General features: G+C 39.2%; 1 protein-coding gene across 25 annotated transcripts in view; it reads right to left on the bottom strand.

The window, feature by feature from the left end:
- The window catches only part of caska (calcium/calmodulin-dependent serine protein kinase a), a 154088-nt gene that overhangs the window by 54310 nt on the left and 79077 nt on the right, over positions 1-20701 (bottom strand). For all 25 annotated transcript variants that reach the window (XM_076746671.1, XM_076746674.1, XM_076746672.1 and 22 more), the window contains 6 exons: positions 19460-19565; positions 17573-17650; positions 17347-17419; positions 5495-5597; positions 3470-3645; positions 1669-1791 (listed from right to left, as the gene is read on the bottom strand). In XM_076746671.1, the coding sequence (XP_076602786.1) occupies positions 1669-1791; positions 3470-3645; positions 5495-5597; positions 17347-17419; positions 17573-17650; positions 19460-19565 (659 nt within the window). The remainder of the gene's footprint in view (positions 1-1668; positions 1792-3469; positions 3646-5494; positions 5598-17346; positions 17420-17572; positions 17651-19459; positions 19566-20701) is intronic.

Genomic DNA, 20701 nt, shown 5'->3' with positions numbered 1-20701 from the left:
TGAAAAACATCCCCACAGCGTGACGCTGCCACCACCATGTTTCATTGTGGGGATGGTGTTCTTGGGGTGATGGGATGTATTGGGTTTGCGCCAGACATAGTGTTTTCCTTGGTGGCTGAAAATTCAATTTTAGTCTCATCTGAACAGAGAATCTTCGGCTTATTGTGGTCATATGGACAGATACTCCACTCTCTGCTGTGGCACTCTGCAATTCCTTCAGAGTTACCTTCGGTCTCTGTGCTGCCTCTCTGTTTAATGCTCTACTTGCCCGGTCTGTGAGCTTTGGTGGGCAGTCCTCTCTTGGCAGGTTTGTTGTGGTACCAACAACTTTGTCCCTGACTTGTTTGGAGAGCTTCTTGGTCTTCATGGTGTGTTGCCTCTTGCTTAGTCGTGTTGCAGCCTCTGGGGCCTTTCAGAAAAGGTGTGTTTGTACCGACAGATCATGTGACACTTAGATTACACACAGGTGGACTTCATTTCACTAATTATGTGACTTCCGAAGGTAATTGGTTGCACCAGAACTTTTTAAGGGCTTCATAGCAAAAGGGGTGAATACATATGCACAAGCCAATTTTCATTTTTTTCTTTTTTAAAATTCTTTTTTATATATATTTTTCTCATTTCACTTCACCAAATTAGACTATTTTGTGCAGATCCATAACATAAAATTCTGATTAAAAAAAAAACATTTAAATTACAGGTTGTAGTGTAACAAAATAGGTAAAAAGCCAAGGGGGTGAATTCTTTGCAAGACACTGTATATAATCAGGGGCAAGAAATCAACACTAAATAGCCAGAAAGTCTAATTATGCTACTTAAACTGGATATTGCAAATAGAAGTTGATGGTCTAAACTTTAGCTTTCTACAGTTAAAGCACAGACAAATCAGTTGAAATGTATAATGGGCTAAAATAGACTAAAATGTAGCACTGTAAGATGGGACACCCCTTAAAATTTGATTATTTGAATGATGTGCCACACAGCTCCCAAATGAATTGGTAGCCTCTCACTTGAATTGTCAAACAGTCATCTCTATGTACCATTCCATCACTGTCCACAGAACACACAATAAAAGCTTCTGCTGACAACGCATGACAGGCAGTAACACCACTGTGCCAGCACTGACAGTCATTGTTTTCCTGTGTGAGGAGCTGTGCCACCCAAGCAACTGATCATTACGTGATTGCTTTAGGCTATAGGCTTTTACTATTCTACTCTGTTTCAAAGACAAGCAAGAAGTTTCACAAGTCAAAACTTTGGATGCACATCTTAGAGACTACCCACGCTTTCCATTTCCAAAGCAGGAAATACATTTTCAGATTTTTGAGTTGATTTTTTTTTCCATGTTACAGGCAGTCATGAGATTGCACATGTTAAAGATGGGAAATAGCATATTCTTTTTGTCTTTGTTTCAGTTGTGTGAAAATTCAGCTGAAAACTATTATTATTTTGAAGATTCTTCAATGATGGTGCATTCAGGCTCTTGTAGTAAGGAGAAAAATGCAGTCAATTTACGGCAGAAACTATTCCTTGGAAAACATCCACCCTAGACTTGCAAAAGCAGCAAATAATTGTTGTGCTAATTTGTCAAATAATTTTTGACACAGTACACTGAAGTATAAACAACATGAACATGACTTAACAGTGCTAGTGAATGCCCTGCAATACCTTGAGCCAGGGGTGGTTAAGAGCCTCATAAACAGTGATCCTCTCAGCAGGGTCCAGCATCAGCATGCGCCTCACCAGGTCCTTTGCACTCTCTGAGATGTGGCCCCACTGGCGGGGATTCATCTACACAAACAATATACACAGACTTATCAGGAACACACACAAGTTTCTGGGATTGGTCCTGTGGCACACACATGCAGTTCCAAAGCATAATCATTCATGTGTACCTGCTGCCTGTGCAGTGTTGCTCCAAACTAACACAGACTAACCCTAACCCTAACAGACTTTCAACTATGTATGCTTTTAACTAACATTAAATATGAGGTATTAACCAAAGAGAATGTTTGATATATATATATATATATATATATACATATATATACATACATACATACATATATATACACACACACACATATATATATACACGTATATATATACGTATATATGTGTATGTATATATATACATATATATACACACATATATATGTATATATATACGTATATGTATATGTATATATATATGTGTATATATGTGTGTGTGTATATATATATATATATATATATACATATATATATGTGTATATACACATATATATGTATATATATGTATATATGTGTGTGTGTATATATATATATATATATATATACACACACACACACACACACAGGAATTTTATATAATATATATATATATATATATATATATCCTTTATTTAACCAGGTAAAAGCCTCATTGAGATTAAAATGACATTAATTATATAGCTTGTAAATAAAAGAAGGACTGATCCCTAATTCATGTACCAAATAGTGATCAAAAGAAGAGGAGAAAAGAGAGAATGATAGAATGGCATGCAGTTTAGACCTTCAAGCCTTAATGGCCCCAATTTGAAGGGTAATCCCAGTTTCTTACAACTTATATTTCTGTAGTTTGTCCATTGCTCCTACTATAATAATAATGTCATAGTAATTATTGATGATATCTGGGAACACAGTGATTGCAAAATTTTGCAAAATGATCCGAATTACTTTATTTGTAGGTAAAACACAAAAGAAAGCCCATCCAGAGTGCTATAATCCTGCATTTGCACAATGTCAGCAGAATGGAAAGATCAGCAAAAACATCCTTATGGGAGTTTGATGCATTTGCAGCTGAGAATGGTTTGAGAATGGAAAACCTGTTTGTCTGATTGCTGTTTGCCCCATCTGACTTCTATTTAACAATTCTGCTGTGTTTCCAGATTTCAGCCATTTATTTGGAGAGCACAATGTTATTTGATCAATAGGCCATAGCTCCTTAACAACAGAAACAACGTAAACGTTTCTAGTCAACCACTTACCAACTATTCTCTGATATACTCCTTTAAAGGTCAAATGCTCCTCTGAAATATAACATACATTGCCCTAATTACAGTAGGGGATATTACAGGGTTTTTTTTAAGACTTTATCCAAATGTGTATTATTTGAATGTAGGACTTGTGAGTCAGAAAATGTGTCCATATCACAGAAAACTACTATGACTACTGGCGCTTCACTGTAGAGCAGTCTGTGGAGCAGCTCAATGATAAATGACATCATCCTTTCAGTCTGTGTCTTTGCTGGTCAGTTTAATGTAAGATTTGTTAAAATTAGACATGAGCTGTACAATATTATAGAAATAACATGCCAGTGCAACTTAAGTGTGGGTTGTCCCTTTTAAGGTGGGGACTCTTGTGCTGAACGGATGTATGAAACCACAAATTTGAAACTTCTGCATTTTACATTTAACGACTGTGGAGGTTCTTTGAATAAACTCCTGACCTTGTATTTGCCCTTGCAGATTGCTTCAAACAGACGCTCCTTGGTGCCATAGAAAGGCAGACACCCTGAGAGTAGAATGAAGAGGATGACTCCACAGCCCCACACGTCCACAGGTTTACCATATGGCTCTCTCTTCACCACCTCTGGGGCCATGAAGTGGGGAGTTCCTACCCGACCTGGGGTTACAAAAGACAGAGTGGTGTGGGTGCATCACTTCTGAAGTCAGGTAAGGACAGTGGATAATTAAAGTGAGGATCTAAATGTATGCACATGGAAGCAAAATCACACTCGCCATTATGCTTACTGGGACTTCTTTGTAAATTTCAATTTTTACAGTCTCTGAACTCGAAAAATAAAGTGTTTTTATTACTTCGCCATTTCCAAGCGATTTTTCTTCCTACTTTGAAACCTGTAGCAATACTCAGATGTCTTTCTATTTTTAATTATGACCAAGTCAAGTACCGCCCCTGCAAATAAAGTTTTCATGTCCAGGTTCAAAACTAAAACATAATTTTCTGGCTTTTAATGTGGAGTGAAGTGGACTTTTCTTGCCATCCTTTACAAACTCAGAACTCCAATTTTGCTCTTTTGGTTTTGACTATTCTTGATAATAGACAGTGTTTTCAACTTGTAGGATTTGTTGACATTTAAGTGAAACTGAAATTGATTTGTCAAAATTCCGATGACCAAAAAGAAGAAATTCTCTAGGGGGGTAAAGCTGTTTATGTTATATCACTTCAGTTACAATGACCACACAGGCACCAACTGGGGAACCATTTTTCTTTCAAGTCAAGAGTTTTACATCCTACACACCTGTCAGTGACACATTATGGTGTGTAAGAACTTGGGAGATGTTGCTTAGTGACAGTGATTGTGGGAGCTGCTGATGGATTAAAATAACATGAACAAAAAAGAATACCCACAGGGAATCATTGCTAACATTGGTAAGTTAAGGTAACTAGCTTCCACTTTCAAATGGAATACAACCTGAGCAGGATGATCCATCCTCCCAACTGTTTAATGTTGTAAATAGACAGCTTAAAATGCTAACGGCTTAAATTGCTAACACTCAGTAACTTATGCTAAAGGGGAAAAAAATTACAGTATGACATTCTCAGTCAGTAGCGCACCATGGATGGTGACAGTGAGTCTCTGATTTCAATCAACCACTGCCATGGAAAACTCCCTCCAAGACAGGTTTTATTTCTCTAGGGAAGAGGGAGTGATGTTAACATCACCTGCACTGGTCAGTGATTTCAATCCTGTCTGGAATGCACATTTTTCACCTCAGTAATAATTACAGCCATACTGCCAACTGTTTGTAAGCTAAAAGCGTTTTGCTGATCAGATGGATGGAAACATGTTCACAGCAATTTATATACCTACTGTGGAACTTATATAATGACAGAAAACATTAAAGACATCAGGAAGGAGAGAGAGCTCATCCAATGTGCTGTTGTAATGACAGCTATAGGTTGGTACTGCTATTCTCTTTTCAGCCAGTGTTTTTTTTTTCTTGCCCAAATTTGTTTACATTTCGGCAAATTGGCATCAAGTATGTCTAATTAGCTGTTAGCAGTTCCTATTTACAGTGTGCCCATGGATGTACAGACAACTATCACTGGATTACTTTGATACTGAAGACAACTTCAATACCTGATGATTCTCAGGCAAGCTCTGGAGTGTCTTTTTACTATGATAAAGATCTTTATGGATGTTTACTAGCGATGGACATCAGTGATAATGAGGGAAGTGGAAGTGACACTGAATTATATCGGTATGTGTTTCTGTATGATTTGTGTCTCAAATTCATGCAACACAGCATCTTTGCCCCCCCCCTCACTCTACCTTTCTCCTGCTGAACGTCCATGTCAATGTCATCTGGAATGACGATTTAAATTACCAAAGATTTACCTCTTCTCCCCCTTTGATGTCCCCCCCTCAATGGGTCTTCAGATTTTTTTTTCCCTCTTTTGAAATTAGCACAAAGTAATGTTACAGTATGTATGGTTGTGTTTATTGTACCTCCTGCCACCAGTCCTGATTCTCCCAGCTGGATGGCTACTCCAAAACCCCCCAATTTAACTGGAGCAGAGTTCTCTTTGGATGCCAGCAGCACACAGTGAGGCTGAGAATGAGAGAAGAGACGAGAGAAGACTCTTGATTTAATGGTCTCATTTTGGTAATTAAAGAGTGACACCCTCCTATAAATAACAGCATCACATGTGCAAGACACACCCAAATCCCCAAAGCATCAACCAATATGACCACAAACAAATAACCAACATTATATGAGCTACATTTCAGGTTTTGTTTCAGTATCCTCAGTAGAAAGTCAATTGGTTTTAGTTCCAGTTTGGTTGTATCATACAATTTCTTATGTTTTGATTCTAACCAAGATGTTTCCCACTTGATAAAAAAGCCAATATTTATTTGCGAAGGATGAAATAAGTCAACTATGACTTTTCTGATTGTACTGGTTGCTGTTGTTGAGATTTTGAAAGTATCCCACAATCACACTTCCTCTGCAGATGGAGTGGGCCAATTTCCATGAAAATGTAGTCATTCAAATTTTCATTTTCTGTCAACACTTCTTGTCCACGTTGGACAAAAAACAGAATTTCTGTACTATTTTAACATGTTATATTGCAAGTTGTTATGTATCAGCACATAGTCACCCTACCTCTATAAAGTGGTGAAAGAGTATGAGTAGGCAGGACACAGTGTATTAAAACACAAACCTTCACCTATTTAGTTTCTAGACTGGTTAATTAACTCATTGTGTAAATCTGATTTTGTACATGACATGCACAACATTGACTGTTAATAATCCCTCTGCTCTGACCCAAAGTTTCACAATGTAGTGGCATGATTAACATTCAAGTGCTGGTATGATTATTTTGACCTCTTGCCTACGAATTTAGCTTAAGAAGTTGACAGCAGCTAATGTCTCTTGGGTGGCAATTTACACCTTGGCCTTGCTCTACTCTGAAGAGATTGCTTTAATTATTCTGAGGGAATAGAATACTATTTTGCAAGCCTTTTTCTTTCACAGTTGGCTACTCCCAGTAGATACCTCCATATTATAATCAAAACCCAGTGGAATGCATATTGTGTATATACAAGTGGCGCATGCTCTGTGATCTCAAGGCTTGCCCTCATGTATGTAATTAGAAGGTCTGCACTAAGCCCTGTCCTGACTTTATCTCAGAGTTCTGCATTGTGGTTGTGAGGAAAGAGTGGGTTGACCACAGCTTGAAGTTTTCTCTCTACATTACCACATTCTGCACTTCAGCATTTCTCTGTCTACTTTCGGCAACGCAGCTGGGGAGGGCATGCTTCTTACAGAGAGGAAACAAAAGAAAGAAGCAGACCACAGTTCTATTCTCATTTGAACTTATAACATTTGGTCACCAAAGGGTAGACAACAGCAGAAAGTTGAATATCCACACTGAAAAGAAGGATCTTGAACTTTCTGAGTTTTCACTGGATAGCAACTTTTGCATAGTCTTATCCACAGATTAAACTTGAGAGAACATACTGGAGTGGCTCAAGGGAAAGGAAAAGGGCTGCAAAAGCCACAAATTAGCTACTTTTCTTCAGCACGGAGTGAATAAGCAAAAGCTAATGCTTTTTAATGGACTTCAATGACTAGGTGAGTAGTCTGACACATTCCACTTTGAAATATTAGCAACATCTTTTAGTTTGTTACACTAGCTGTGATGTAAGTGCTGTGTGCTGTGAACAAAGCAATCTCAATTTTCTATTTTCAGTTACTGATATTTTGATATGTATTCCTTGCAGTGAACTGACTGAGCATGTAGCTATGGTTGTTCAATTGTTTGGTTGGGTTACAAAACTAAAACATGAGTTAATCTGTACAGTTATATGCCCCATTATGGCAGGAGCATTCATTTTATAATGGTTATAATAATAATCTTAGCTATGTCTTACTATATCTGAAGACAGTTCATCTAACTGTTGGCTTGTCTCCTATCCCCTTTATATATTTGGATTTGTGTTCACTCCGTCTCCGAGTTCAAATCCTGCCATTACTCCCTGTAATTCTGCTCCTTCTCAGACTAAATGTCTACCAAAGTCCACTCCATATTGTCAACACAATCATGTATGTTTAAGACCAGAAAGCGCTTAAGACTGATTCATCTCAATAGTAGAAGTCTACTCCAGCATCAGAAACTTGATCACTTGAAGCTATTACTCCCTCATGGAGATCCTGATATTCTGGCTCTTTCATGGCTTAAGAGGAGCATTAGTGATTCTGAAGCATCCATAAATTATTCCAATCTCTTTGGAGAGGATTGGAAGGGGTGGTTGAGTGAGAATTTCTGTTATGTCAATGTCCACATGTTTTAAACTCCTTGCCCTTAAGTTAAATCCGGGGTCTAACAATTCCTTTACTGAAATTGGGATTTCTAACATCATTCAGCTGATGCTTGGTCTATTAAATATATGGCAGAGTTACTCTTCCTGTATACCAACTTGGAAATGATTGTTTTGGGGGACTTTAACATTGACTGGCTGACTAATGCAGCAGTTTATTTAAAGATGGTTTCTTCCAGTCTCAGTTGATTGATGAACCTGCCAGGCCTAGACACCTGAAAGAGGCATCCCACTGGCTTCATTTACAAATAAATACAGGTCCCTTGTGAGATAAGCTAAATCATCATCATCATTGTCTGTTTTGTTCCCTATCACATGGTCATTATTTGAATTTGGCCTCTGTTCAATTGCTCAATTGTCATACCTACCGACTACTTGGAACTCTTTACAAAGCATCATAGCCGCTCCTGGTCTGCTGTGGAGGAAGGACGACCAGGATGGGTTAAAGGCGGAGGAAAAATTTCACCAGTACATGGCGTGTGTGTGAGCATGTGGATGTTACTGTGTGACAAATAAAGGGGACTGTCCCTCTGATTCTTCTTCTTCTTCTTCTTCTTCTAGAAGTTAATACTCTGGTGCCCCTTGGTAAATTTAACTCAATGATAATGAACCATTTAGCTTCTGTTTGAACCTGTTTTAACTGAATTATTTATTGTATCTTGTATCTTTTATGTGCCCCCTATGATTTTCTAGTTTAAATAAAGGATTAAAATATAATATTAATGCTATTCTTTATTGGACTTTCCAATTTCTGTTGTTATAGTGGTCAGCTGGTGTTAATTTGTGATTACTGAGGCCAGGATAAATGCTGATTTAGGGGTAATCCATAGGGATGTTTCGATCACATTTTTTGGATATGATACGGATTTCTGATCATGTCTGTGAGCCATACTGGCTGATACCGATCACTTTTTGCCTTGGTATGGCAGCTGGTCTAGCAGTACAGCTCCGTTTCACTGTTTTGTAGTGTATTTGGATCTCCACCAGGTGGTAGTTCAATCTAGACTATAGCTGCTCTGTAACTACAGTGTGAAGTAAAGAACCACAAAAACTAAATCTTGTTCAGAGGTGTAGTGCTATTTGTTGAGGTACCAGAGCGCATCTATTACATGTACGTGTGCACCTGGACAATTAAGTTGTGGCTAGTTCCAAAGGTTACGTAACTACAGTTCCTAAGGTGGCAAGTTAACATGCATTAGTCAACTATAACTGACATATTATGTGGCAGTCAGCCCAACATCTAGCTAAGTGTATCAAAGTCAAAGTCAAAGTCAAAGTCAAAGTCACTTTTATTTGTCAATTTCTTCACATGTTCTTAACATACAAAGGAACTGAAATTGCGTTTCGCACTTTCCCGGCATAGACAAGACAACAGTAGGTGCAGAAGCACGGCAGGACAACAAGACAACAGGACAAAAAAAAGAAAAGAATCTAAACCCTAGGTAATATTAAATAAATAAGTTGTAATTAAATAAATAAGTTGTAGCAGCAGTAGTATAGTATTGTTGCAATGGTAGGGAATAGCAGCAAATGTGTGCAATTTGCATGTGCAATAGTTGCAAAGTCTTTACACATTCAGTCGGGGGGTGGGGGCTGGTGTGTGCAGCTTGCCTGTGTAAAGGGGTGCAAAGTCTTTACACATTCCATGCGATATCATGGATGTAACTGGCTTGGCATTGAGCAATACATGCAAATGAATACAAGCACTTGGTGTTTTGAATGATTTTATTTGTGTCATGCATGAAGTCACCTTCAAAACATTAATTCTGAGGAAAAGTTGCAGATGAAGCTCATTTAATACCCTATGGAAATGTAGCAAAGCAAGCTTTCATATTGTGGAGACGTTATGGATGCAAGACAAGCTGGCCAAATTTCACAGGCTGCCTTGTAATGTTTCTCTGAAAATGCATCACAAATGAAGAAACCATCAGAAGAACGTTAACGTTAGGCTTAACATTAATGCTAGCTATAGACTGATTGCACTCAAGCTTCTGAGAACATCCCAGGAGAAACCAGGCCTGGGCAATGCACTGCACTATGCTCAAACTGCCAGAAAGTCCATCTTCATCCTCTTTCTCTTCACAATCACATGGTGAGAGTATTCTACATAAACACCCAGATCACAGACACTTCATGTTTCTGGCAGGGTGTGGCTGACAAAGCCAATGAGATGGCTCTGTTGTTTGCAGCCTTCAACAGCTGCCTGGATCCTGTTATGTACTTCCTGTTATCCTCTTCAGTGAGGAAGGAGGTGCTGTCCTTTTTGGGCAACATGTTTTGTGTGCGCGAGTCAGTGGAAGCAGTTCCACTGTTGAGTTGGACAATAGGAATGGGAGGACTGCCTGTATAATAGCAAGCACCAGCTTAACCACCAATCTGAAGGAGAACACTGTTACTGAATCCACCCAAGATGGGCTGTAAAGGACAGTGAGCATCCATTGTTCCAACGTAAACATGACAGCAATTGGGGTGCAGTGGCAGTGGCAAGGACAGTCAAATTCACTATCGCTCTCCTAAACACAACAACAACACAACTCAAAGCATTTATTTGACGCTGCTGCCTGAATGGCTGAAAATTTCCAACTTGCCACCACGTGTTGCTGTTTTTACCACCACAACCCCATGTGTATGGTACATTCGGTAATATATTGCAGGATTGGGCAGAGGCTATAGTCACATTCTTTGCACCTGGTACTATAACTGTATTTTTAAGCACAGTTTAGTACTGCTTCATGCATTAGTAGCAATATAGACAAGGTTGCATGAAATGTAAGGCTCTATACACTAACTGGCCACTTAATAAGGAACACCTTGCTAGTACCAAGTTGGACCCACTTTTGCCTTGAGAACTGCCTTAATTCTTTGTGGCATACTTTCAACAAGGTGTTGGAAACATTCCTCTGAGACTTGGTCCATATTGGCATGATAGCATCACGCAGTCGCTGCAGAATTGTTGGCTGCACATCCATGATGCGAATCTCCCGTTCCACCACATCTCAAAGGTGCTCTATTGGATTGAGATCTGGTGACTGTGGAGGCCACTGTAGTACAGTGAACTCATTGTCATGTTCAAGAAACCAGTTTGAGATGATCTGAGCTTTGTGACATGGTGCATTATCCTGCTCAAAGTAGCCATCAGAAGATGGGTACACTGTGGTCATAAAGGGATGGACATGGTCAGCAACAACACTTAGGTAGGCTGTGGCGTTCAAAAGATGCTCAATTGGTGCTAAGGGGCCCAAAGTGTGCCAAGAAAATATCCTCCACATTATTACACCAGCAGCAGCAGCCTGAACCGTTGATACAAGGCAGGATGGATCCATGCTTTCATGCTGTTTATGCCAAATTCTTACCCTACCATCTGAATATCACAGCTGAAATTGAGACTCATCAGACCAGGAAACATTTTTACAATCTTCTATTGTCCAATTTTGGTGAGCCTGTGTGAACTGTAGCCTCAGTTTCCTGTTCTTAGATGACAGGAGTGGCACCCAGTGTGGTCTTCTGCTGCTGTAGTCCATCTGCTTCAAGGTTTGACGTGTTGTGCATTCAGAGATGGTATTCTGCATTCCTTGGTTATAAAGAGTGGTTATTTGAGTTACTCTTGCCTTTCTATCATCTCAAACCTCTGACCTCTGACATCAACAAGGCATTTTCATCCACACAACTGCCACTCACTGGATATTGTCTCTTTTTCTGACCATTCTCTGTAAGCCTTGGAGATGGTTGCGTGTGAAAATCCCAGTAGATCATCAGTTTCTGCCAGCCCGTCTGGTACTGACAACCATGCCATGTTCAAAGTCACTTCAATCTCCTTTCTTCCCCATTCTGATGCTTGAGCCCCATTTACGCGTACACGGATATTTTGAAAAACGGAAACATTTCGCTTTGTTTGTGCCCTTCATTTACACGCAAATGGAGAATTTGCTTCTGAAAACGATGCATTCTAAAAACTACAGCCAGAGTGGAGATCTTGCAAAACTTCAGTTGCACGTTTGCATGTAAACTGAGAAAAACAGAGTTTTAGGTAGCCGACGTCACATTATAAGCCAGAACTTGCACCTGCGCCAAAAGTGCGACTTACAGGTGAAACTCAAAAAATTAGAATATTGTGCAAAAGTTCATTTATTTCAATAATTGAACTTTAAAGGTGAAACTAATATATTACATAGACAAATTACATGGAAAGCGAGATATTTCAAGCCTTTATTTGTTATCATTTTGATGATTATGGCTTACAGCTTATGAAAACCTCAAATTCAAAATCTCAGAAAATTAGAATATTACATGAAATCAAAAAAAAAAAAAAGAAGGATTTTAAATACAGAAATCATGCATATGTTCTCAGTACTTGGTTTGGGCCCCTTTTGCACGAATTACTGCCTCAATGCAGCGTGACATGGATGCTATCAGCCTGTGGCACTGCTGAGGTGTTATGGAAGACCAGGATGCTTCAATAACAGCCTTCAGCTCTTCTGCATTGTTCGGTCTCATGTCTCTCATCTTTCTCTTGGCAATGCTCCATTCTCTATGGGGTTCAGGTCAGGTGAGTTAGCTGGCCGGGCAGGTGCCAAGTCCTGCTGGAAAATGAAGTCAGCGTCTCCATAAAGCTTGTCTGCTGAAGGAGCCATGAAGTGCTCTAAAATTTCCTGGTAGACGGCTGCTCTCATCAGAGAAGAGGACTTTGGACCACTGAGCAACTGACCAGTTCTTTTTTTCTTTTGCCCAGGTAAGGTTCTGGCGTTGTTTGTTATTCAGGAGCGGCTTCACAAGAGGTATACGACATCTGAAGCCCGTGTCCAGGATCCATCTGTGTGTGGTGGGTCTTGATGCATCAACTCCAGCCCCACTCCACTCCTTGTGAAGCTCTCCCACACTTTTGAATGGCCTTTTCCTGATAATCATCTCCAGGATGCGGTCATCCCTGCTGCTTGTGCAGCTTTTTCTTCCACGCTTTTTCCTTCCACTTAACTTTCTATTAATGTGCTTTGATATAGCACTTTGAGAACATCCAACTTCTCTTGCAATTACCTTTTGAGGCTTTTGCTCCTTGTGGAGGTTGTCAATGATGGTTTTCTGCACAACTGTCAGGTCAGCAGTCTTCCCCATGATTGTGAATTGTACTGAACCATACTGAGAGACAATTTAAAGGTTCAGGAATCCTTTGCAGGTGTTTTGGATTAATTAGCTAATTAGAGTGTGACACTTTGAGCCTACAATATTGAACCTTTCCACAATATTCTGAGATTATGAATTTGGGGTTTTCATCAGCTTTAAGCCATAATCATCAAAAATATAAGAAATAAAGGCTTGGGATATCTCACTTTGCATGTAATAAGTCTATGTGATATATTAGTTTCACCTTTTAAGTTGAATTACTGAAATAAATGAACTTTTGCACGATATTCTAATTTTTCGAGTTTCACCTATATCCAGGATTTCACAGAAACATCAGTACTATTGTTCTGTTTGCTGTATCAGATTCTTTCCTTTGAATTTATTAAACACCTGCAGCATCGCACAGCAGCTGAAATGATAAGTCTGTCTTTAAATTGACAGAGTAATTAATGCACTTGACACAGCAGCCATAGCTTTGGTCAGGATCTGACAGTAATTTATGTTCTGTGTTTTGCTACACATTCACAATGTTCAGATCAGATTCCAGGTATGTACAGTGGAACTGTTAATGAAACAGCCCCAATGAATGAATCTTGAGTTCCATCAGAGCTGAAGGATTTTCATTTGAACTTTCATTTGAAGTACCTAAAAGTCCAAGATAAGCCTAACACCCCATACCTGCTTGGTCCCTTCCCAGTGTCTGACGGAAGACTCTGCTCTTGGCCAAGAAATGAAGCGTATAGTGAAGTGTGTTTTTTCTTTTCTGTGTGAAAAGTGTTCTCTGTGGGCCACATGTGAACAGTATGACACAGACTGACAAACAGACAAAATACCTGACATTTAAATCTTTGACAAAATAGTTCTGTGCACTAAATCAAACACACTACCACTGGGTGAAAATTGGTCAACATATCAAGTTTGCTGCTGTGACTCTAGCAGAAAGGCATGACAGTATTTTCCCTCTGTTTTTTCCCCCCAGTCTTTTCATTTTCCCTCTGGAGATCACAACCACCCTGCGACCAGACCTCATCCTCTGGTCTAATTCCTGCCAGCTCGCCTACATCATAGAACTGACGGTTCCCTGGGAGGACGCCATCGAAGAAGCGTATGAGCGTAAGAAGCTGTGGTACTCCAACCTAGCAGCCGAGGCAGAGGACAGAGGGTGGAAGATAAGGGTGCGCCGAGTGGAGGTGGGGTGTAGGGGCTTTGTAGCCAGCACAACAGCGAAGCTCCTTAGGGAGGTTGGAGTCAGGGGACAGATTCACAGACAAGCTGTCAAAGAGCTGGCCAACACTGCCGAGAGGACAAGCCATTGGCTGTGGCTGAAGAGGAGTGACACCACCTGGGCTGCTAAGGCAAACAACCATGGAACACACACCCAGGCTTGATCAACCTGTGTTGGGCCTGCCTCAGCAGAGGGTGTATTGTGATAAATGGCCGAAACACCCCGTGATGCACAACTGATGATGTGTCCCGCTGGTAAAGCCCTATAGCAACCATCCATCAAGAACTCCCGAATTAAAAGTGGTGCAAACACTAGGGATTGCAACATCTAGTCCTTTCAACGAACCTGTTCCATGAAAGGAAAGTACTTAAAATATTCAAGTTACTCCTAGCTCAATTATTGACAATACAGTTTTTACCACTAGAAAAATCGAGAGAAAAAATAACTAGAGAAAAAAGTCTAGAGAGGCAAAACTCTAGGTTAATTTTCAATGGTTGTTGGGCCTTTTCTTTCATATCTGGAAGCTATTCAGTTATCAGGTCAACCAGATGTGGAAGAGGTAATGATGTGCCAGATAGACTTTGTCCTTGGTTAAATTGATTTATGTCTTTTCTTTTAAGACGCTGTACCTTTTGGCAATTTAATACTTCAGTTCTTTCTCCTTCATCTTTTCTAGTTGTTACCAAATTCTTCTCTCTCTTGTTTTTTAAAAGAACAATTCAGGGATCTAGCAAGATATTGGCTTGTTTATGTGTTTAAGAGAGATATGCTGCTGCTTTTGGTAATTGTGTAGGTGCTGTGATCCATTTTGAATCTGTGACATGTGAATGATGATTTGCAATCTACTAACAATAAGGAAAAGAAAGAAAATAAAAGAAAAAAGAAAGACATGTCAATGCATGTAGGAGTTACATGTGGCATGCATCAGAATATGGCAAATAGGTAGTGGAAATAGAGGAAACGAGCTGTAAATAGCGGAAATATAAGAGATATCACTAATAACCAGGAGTTGTACTGAAAGACACACACTGTAGCTGTAAACAGTCGGCTGTATTGTCTTGTGCCCCCCTGAACTTACAGACTTGCTATCAATCACATGTAGACATTGGGGCTAGGCCTAAACCAGTTTTTCAGCAGGGATCCAGTGTCAAGAAGGCAGCCGACTGAAGACAGAGAGATAGGACTGCACTGACTTTGATGACTAATACCTGAGCACAATGTTGAAGAGAGAGTGATGGTAATCCACAAGCTGGGAACTGCTGACTGTGGCCTTATAATATGCATTGTCTGTCTATATGAGTCTGCAATGCAATGCAATGCAATAAAATACATATAAAAGCAAAAACTGCAAAGGAGGTCTGTGAATATCACTTAAAAACCATTAAACACATCACAGAGCCTACTGAGTGAATTGAATTTGAATACAAAGCCTTAATTGAGTTTTATTTTTTTCTAGAACCTGGCTTTACTTACTATAAAAGTTGGTTAAAACTGGCTGACACAATATCAACCTGCAGCAGACACAAATACTGACGTGCAAACACACAACACATTGACACAAGCAAGTGCATTGATCCTTTCACACACATGCACACATATAATCAAATGTCAACAGACAAACCCAATATGAGGGTGAGATACTGAAAAAAGGCATTGTATATTGATACTGCTGTGGAAATAAGACGAAAACTTGTATTTGACCTGGAGTTCCATTACCATCAACCACACAGCACGGTGCAGCCATGGTTTCATTCAGAACACTCAGATTAATTAGTTTTCTTACGTTGTATGAAGGAAACCTGAATTCAGCACTAAGATATGAGAGCTGATAGAGACCAAACTATCTCTCACTTTTTTTCTCTACAAAATAGGACTCCTTCAATCAATGCAATATTAGGGCAAGTCCAGCCATACACACTACTAGGAACTGAATTGTTTCTGGATCCCACACAGGAGACAGGAGGACAGAGGAATAGAAGAGAAATCAAAACAGCAAATGATGAATGGTGACATTCATCATTGGCTGCTTTGTCTGGGAATTGTGAAAAATGTTGAATTTGAGAACAAGACGAGCTGTGATTAACTTTCTGTGATAATCTGGTAGAGAAATGTTTAGATGCACAACACATTATACCTGGAATTCTAATCCTAAACTCACAGGCTCACTTATTCATGTTTGAGAGGCAGCAGATTCTTGGCAGTTTTCAGACCAGTTCTACAGTTTTTGCAGCTTAAATCTGCAGATGTTGAAACAATGATGTTGTGAACTACAAGCAAAGAAAGCAGTAGCTGCTGCAATATGAAATTTCAAAGTGTTATAACTGAAGTTTCTCTAATTTTTACAGTTGGTGCTTTTATGTGTTTCTAAGGTTTTGATTAGTGTTAAAACTGTTGTGCAGCATGATTCTGAGATTATATTTTTAAGATTCCACCATCTAGTAAAGTGGTTCTCAACCTTTTTTGGGCCAGTGCCTCCTATCCTTTATTGAGGTCCCTTACTGTCCCCCATCAAATAAAATGTAGGCTACGTAATCCCTTCCCTTCCCTGAATATTAATGTTGATTATTATTCTGTTACATCATCTAAAAAAGCATGTCATCGAATGCGAAACAACAGATTTGACTTAACTTGACAGTTGGTATATCATTATCATTAGTTCTCCAGAGAGCTTTTAAAAAAGTCATCTGAATATAAATTATACACTGATCAGTGACAAAACTGAAACCACTGACAGGCGAACTGAATAATATTAATACCCTTGACACAATGCCACATTCTGCTGGGAAACCATTCATGTGGATGTTACTTGACAAACAAGAACCATTCTTATAAATTGCTCCGACAGAAAACAAGAGCAGCCTGGCAAGGAAAATTCTGAAGATACTGGATTGATTGAGATTGGGATTGTAGGTCTGGACGTGATGGTGAGGCAGCAGCTTTACAATTGGATAAAGCTGCCTGTGTGTGGTTATGCTTGCTTTGAATCAGCAACATTGTCTATTTCGATAATCATGCCTCATTAAAACTGCCTCAACTGCATATACTCTATGACTTTCTTGAAGCCACAGTCACTTTGCAGTTTCAATTAAGTAAGGTTGCAGTAAAACAAGAAAATTAATTGGGTCAGAAATACCTTGACGTCTCGGTGGATGACATTGTTGTCGTGGCAATAGCGTAGTGCCTCAAGGATCTGTCTCATGTAGTGACTATGGAAAAGACATTGTACAGTTATAGTTGTATTATAGGAAAGTATTTGTTTACATTTAAGTAATAGTTGCAAATACAGTATTAATACAGAGCACAAAAATAAAAACAGCATGAGAGAGCACTGTAAGGAAGAAAATCAAATAAAACCTCACCTGGCCACTGCTTCACTGTACACAAAGCCGGCATCTGCCCTCTTCACAATCTCAAAACACAGATCTGCTCCATCCATACTAATAAAGACAGAGGTTGAATGAGAGACACAGACAGAGAGAGGATCAGTGTGGCATAAAGGTCAGGGCAGGGTAAGAAAGATCACATTTATTAAAAGTTTAAAAAGGTGAAATGGAAGACACAGGTCAGTAGAGGAGAAGCTGTAACTGTGTCTCATTTGTGAGGGTTGAGATTGAAACAGCTGTATCACCACAGCTGCTGATACTTTTGTATGTACTTTCAAATAAGTTTGACAGGGCAATATTTATTTTCCAAGAACATAATTACTTAGAAATCTTATTTTTCCTCTGTAAATAACTGCAGGATATCCCACAGTACTCCACTAGAGGGAGCACATTTTATCACAGGTAATTCCTAATGAAAAGAAATCTGACACAAAAGATATTTAAAACTCACACTGAATAAAGTTTGAACCAAAATCCATGTGTTATCTGAAACTAAATTAGATCAGATGATGTGGGTCTTAAATTTATTTTCAATATAATTTACAAACAGAAAATATGGGCAAGAAGTATTTATATTTGCACATTCCTCTTCTTTAATAAATCACAATGACTTTATAAATTACCAAATAAAATCAGGTAATCTTTCAATAAATTTGTTATTAGTGTATTTGTCAAAGCAACTTGAAGTTTTAAAACTGTGGGTAAACATGTTCTTTTCAAAGGGATATGGAAGATTTTCAGAGAGATAAGGACATTTGCACACAGTCATGCAATTCCAAAATATTACCTGCAAGAGGAGAAGCTGTTGCTGTAATGGTGAGGTTTAATGCCTTTGCATTTATAAAATCTCTCCAGAGAAATTTACAATGAAGATATGGCTCTGACAATGACAGCCCAACCTCAGCCCAGTCAAAAGTGGGTTCTAGTGTCAACCAATAAACTGCTGGGACAGACTTTTAAGCTATAGCCATGAGGCCCTTGCACACACAGTGGATTGATGCTTATGACGCTCAGCTAGCAGGGGGACATATGAAGCTTGCCACAATGATCTACCATGTTTACTCTGTTATCTATCCCGCACCACTCAAAGAACATCTCAAATCTACCTGCATTCCCATGTGTACATTAGTATGTATGAAACAAGAGTTTGAGCACAAATGAGCTCCAAAACCTTGAAAATCCCTTTAAATGGAGCTTACTTGCATTTTCTTGAAAGTTTTCTCCCCTGCATTAAGTCTTATGATAGAACTGTGTACGAAACCTGAGCACTTGCCTATTCAGCGATAATAGAACAGAATTAAATGATAAAGGAATTAGTTCTGGAAGAGGAGAAAAGATGAAGATACTGAGTTGGCTGGGAGGAGCTGGAGGAGCTGGAGGAGGCAGCTAGTGTGAAATCTTAATCTGTTTCTTTTCACACACACACACACACACACACACACACACACACACACACACATATATATATACACATATAAAAAAAACACTGCACTCACCCCTTGTGCACCGTCTCCCCCCTTCCTTTTTTCCTACACCACCTTCATCCTCAGCTGACAAGCTTTCTCATATCAGTGCTGATTATATAAAACTACTGCAAGGTTTGCTTTCTCTCTGCCCTGCTATTGCAGCAACCACCCTCTTAATGCCATCATCTCTTTTCTTTCCTATCGTCCTAATGTATGTCCTCTTTCCCAATGCCACCTCATCTTCCCACTCTCCTCTAGATGCAACCCATTGTGCCATCAGTCCCACATCTCTTACAGGTATGATCTTTTCCTTAAACCCTCATGTGTGTTGGTGTGAGGTCATGTGACTTTTCTGCTCAATCCTGTTGAGTGGAATCTTTGCCAGCCAGAGACTTACAATTCGAAAACCATATAAAGCATCCCATCTGAGCTGTATGTCTCTAGCAGCTCCACAATGTGAGGGTGCTTCAGCATGTGGCAGATGCTGGCCTCCCTTTTCAGATCTGAAAACAAACACAGAAAAGAGAGAGAGAGAGAAAGGGAGATGAACATACATGACAAAACGAGCATGTAGTTCAATATTATACACAGAACATATGATCAGCCCTATTTTTTCTACAACTGATGACAGGCTGGATATCTTATCATTATCATCAAGAAGACATAATATGTGTATCACATATGCAGGAGAAATATATATAGAGAGAGATTTTTTATTTTTTTATTTACCAAAGACTACACTTTTATTACTGCTAGAGACCTGGAAATGCATTTTCTTAATAAAAAATACTTAATTCCTATCATTTTTCATATTTTTCTGAAAAACTGAAATTTTGAATGTACTCCAGTCACTGCTAACCCTATTGTCAGTCTGGAAAGGGCTGCAAATTGTAATTTGCCGTATTATTACAATAATTCAATGGACTATTATGTGGTGGGAACAATGTGTTGTGATTTATCAAGGATTTGATGAACAGGCTACTTCTAAATACATTTTAATTGCAACAAAGTGATTTAACAAAAATTCTTATTAATTTGTTTAAATTATTCTGTTAATAATTTCATCACACGTATGACACTTGTGTAAATGCTGAGCTGACAAGGTTCAAGTGACAGCAGCAGTGAAACAAAGTGTACAGGTATTGAGAACAGAGTTCACTTGCCCCTAATAAAGACTCCCATAATGCCCCGTAAAACATTGTGAGCCGTCCTTTCTTTTCACCTGCCAGCTGTGGGCATCACCAGAAGATGTGAGATGTCCACACTATCCTCTCCTGTTTCAGCCCCATTGTGCAAGTGCCGCAAATGATCTGTATGAGTCTTTAGTGCAGTAACTAAGAAGACAACCAAACAAGAATCCGGCCAACTGTCTTCAACCATGGAACTGCTATCAGTATTTCATTATACATTTTGAATTCCATTATTATTTATGAGGTCTAGGTTCTCTCTGGCACATGGCCAACCCTGACAGATTTTACCTTTTTAAAACTGGCAAGCACCTTCCTTATTTTGCTTAAATTTGATGACATGCTACATGTTAAAACACACCTCTACACTCTGAGACACTCTATGCTGTTTTCCCCACCAATTTAGGTAGTTGAACCCTGCTTTCCCAGCTCTACACCTCTGCATTTCAGAC

Source organism: Chaetodon auriga, chromosome 13 (genome assembly GCF_051107435.1).
Source record: "Chaetodon auriga isolate fChaAug3 chromosome 13, fChaAug3.hap1, whole genome shotgun sequence".
Classification (NCBI taxonomy): Eukaryota; Metazoa; Chordata; class Actinopteri; order Chaetodontiformes; family Chaetodontidae; genus Chaetodon; species Chaetodon auriga.
The sequence above is the reverse complement of the archived record's forward strand: the minus strand, read 5'-3'. Positions and strand labels throughout refer to the sequence as shown.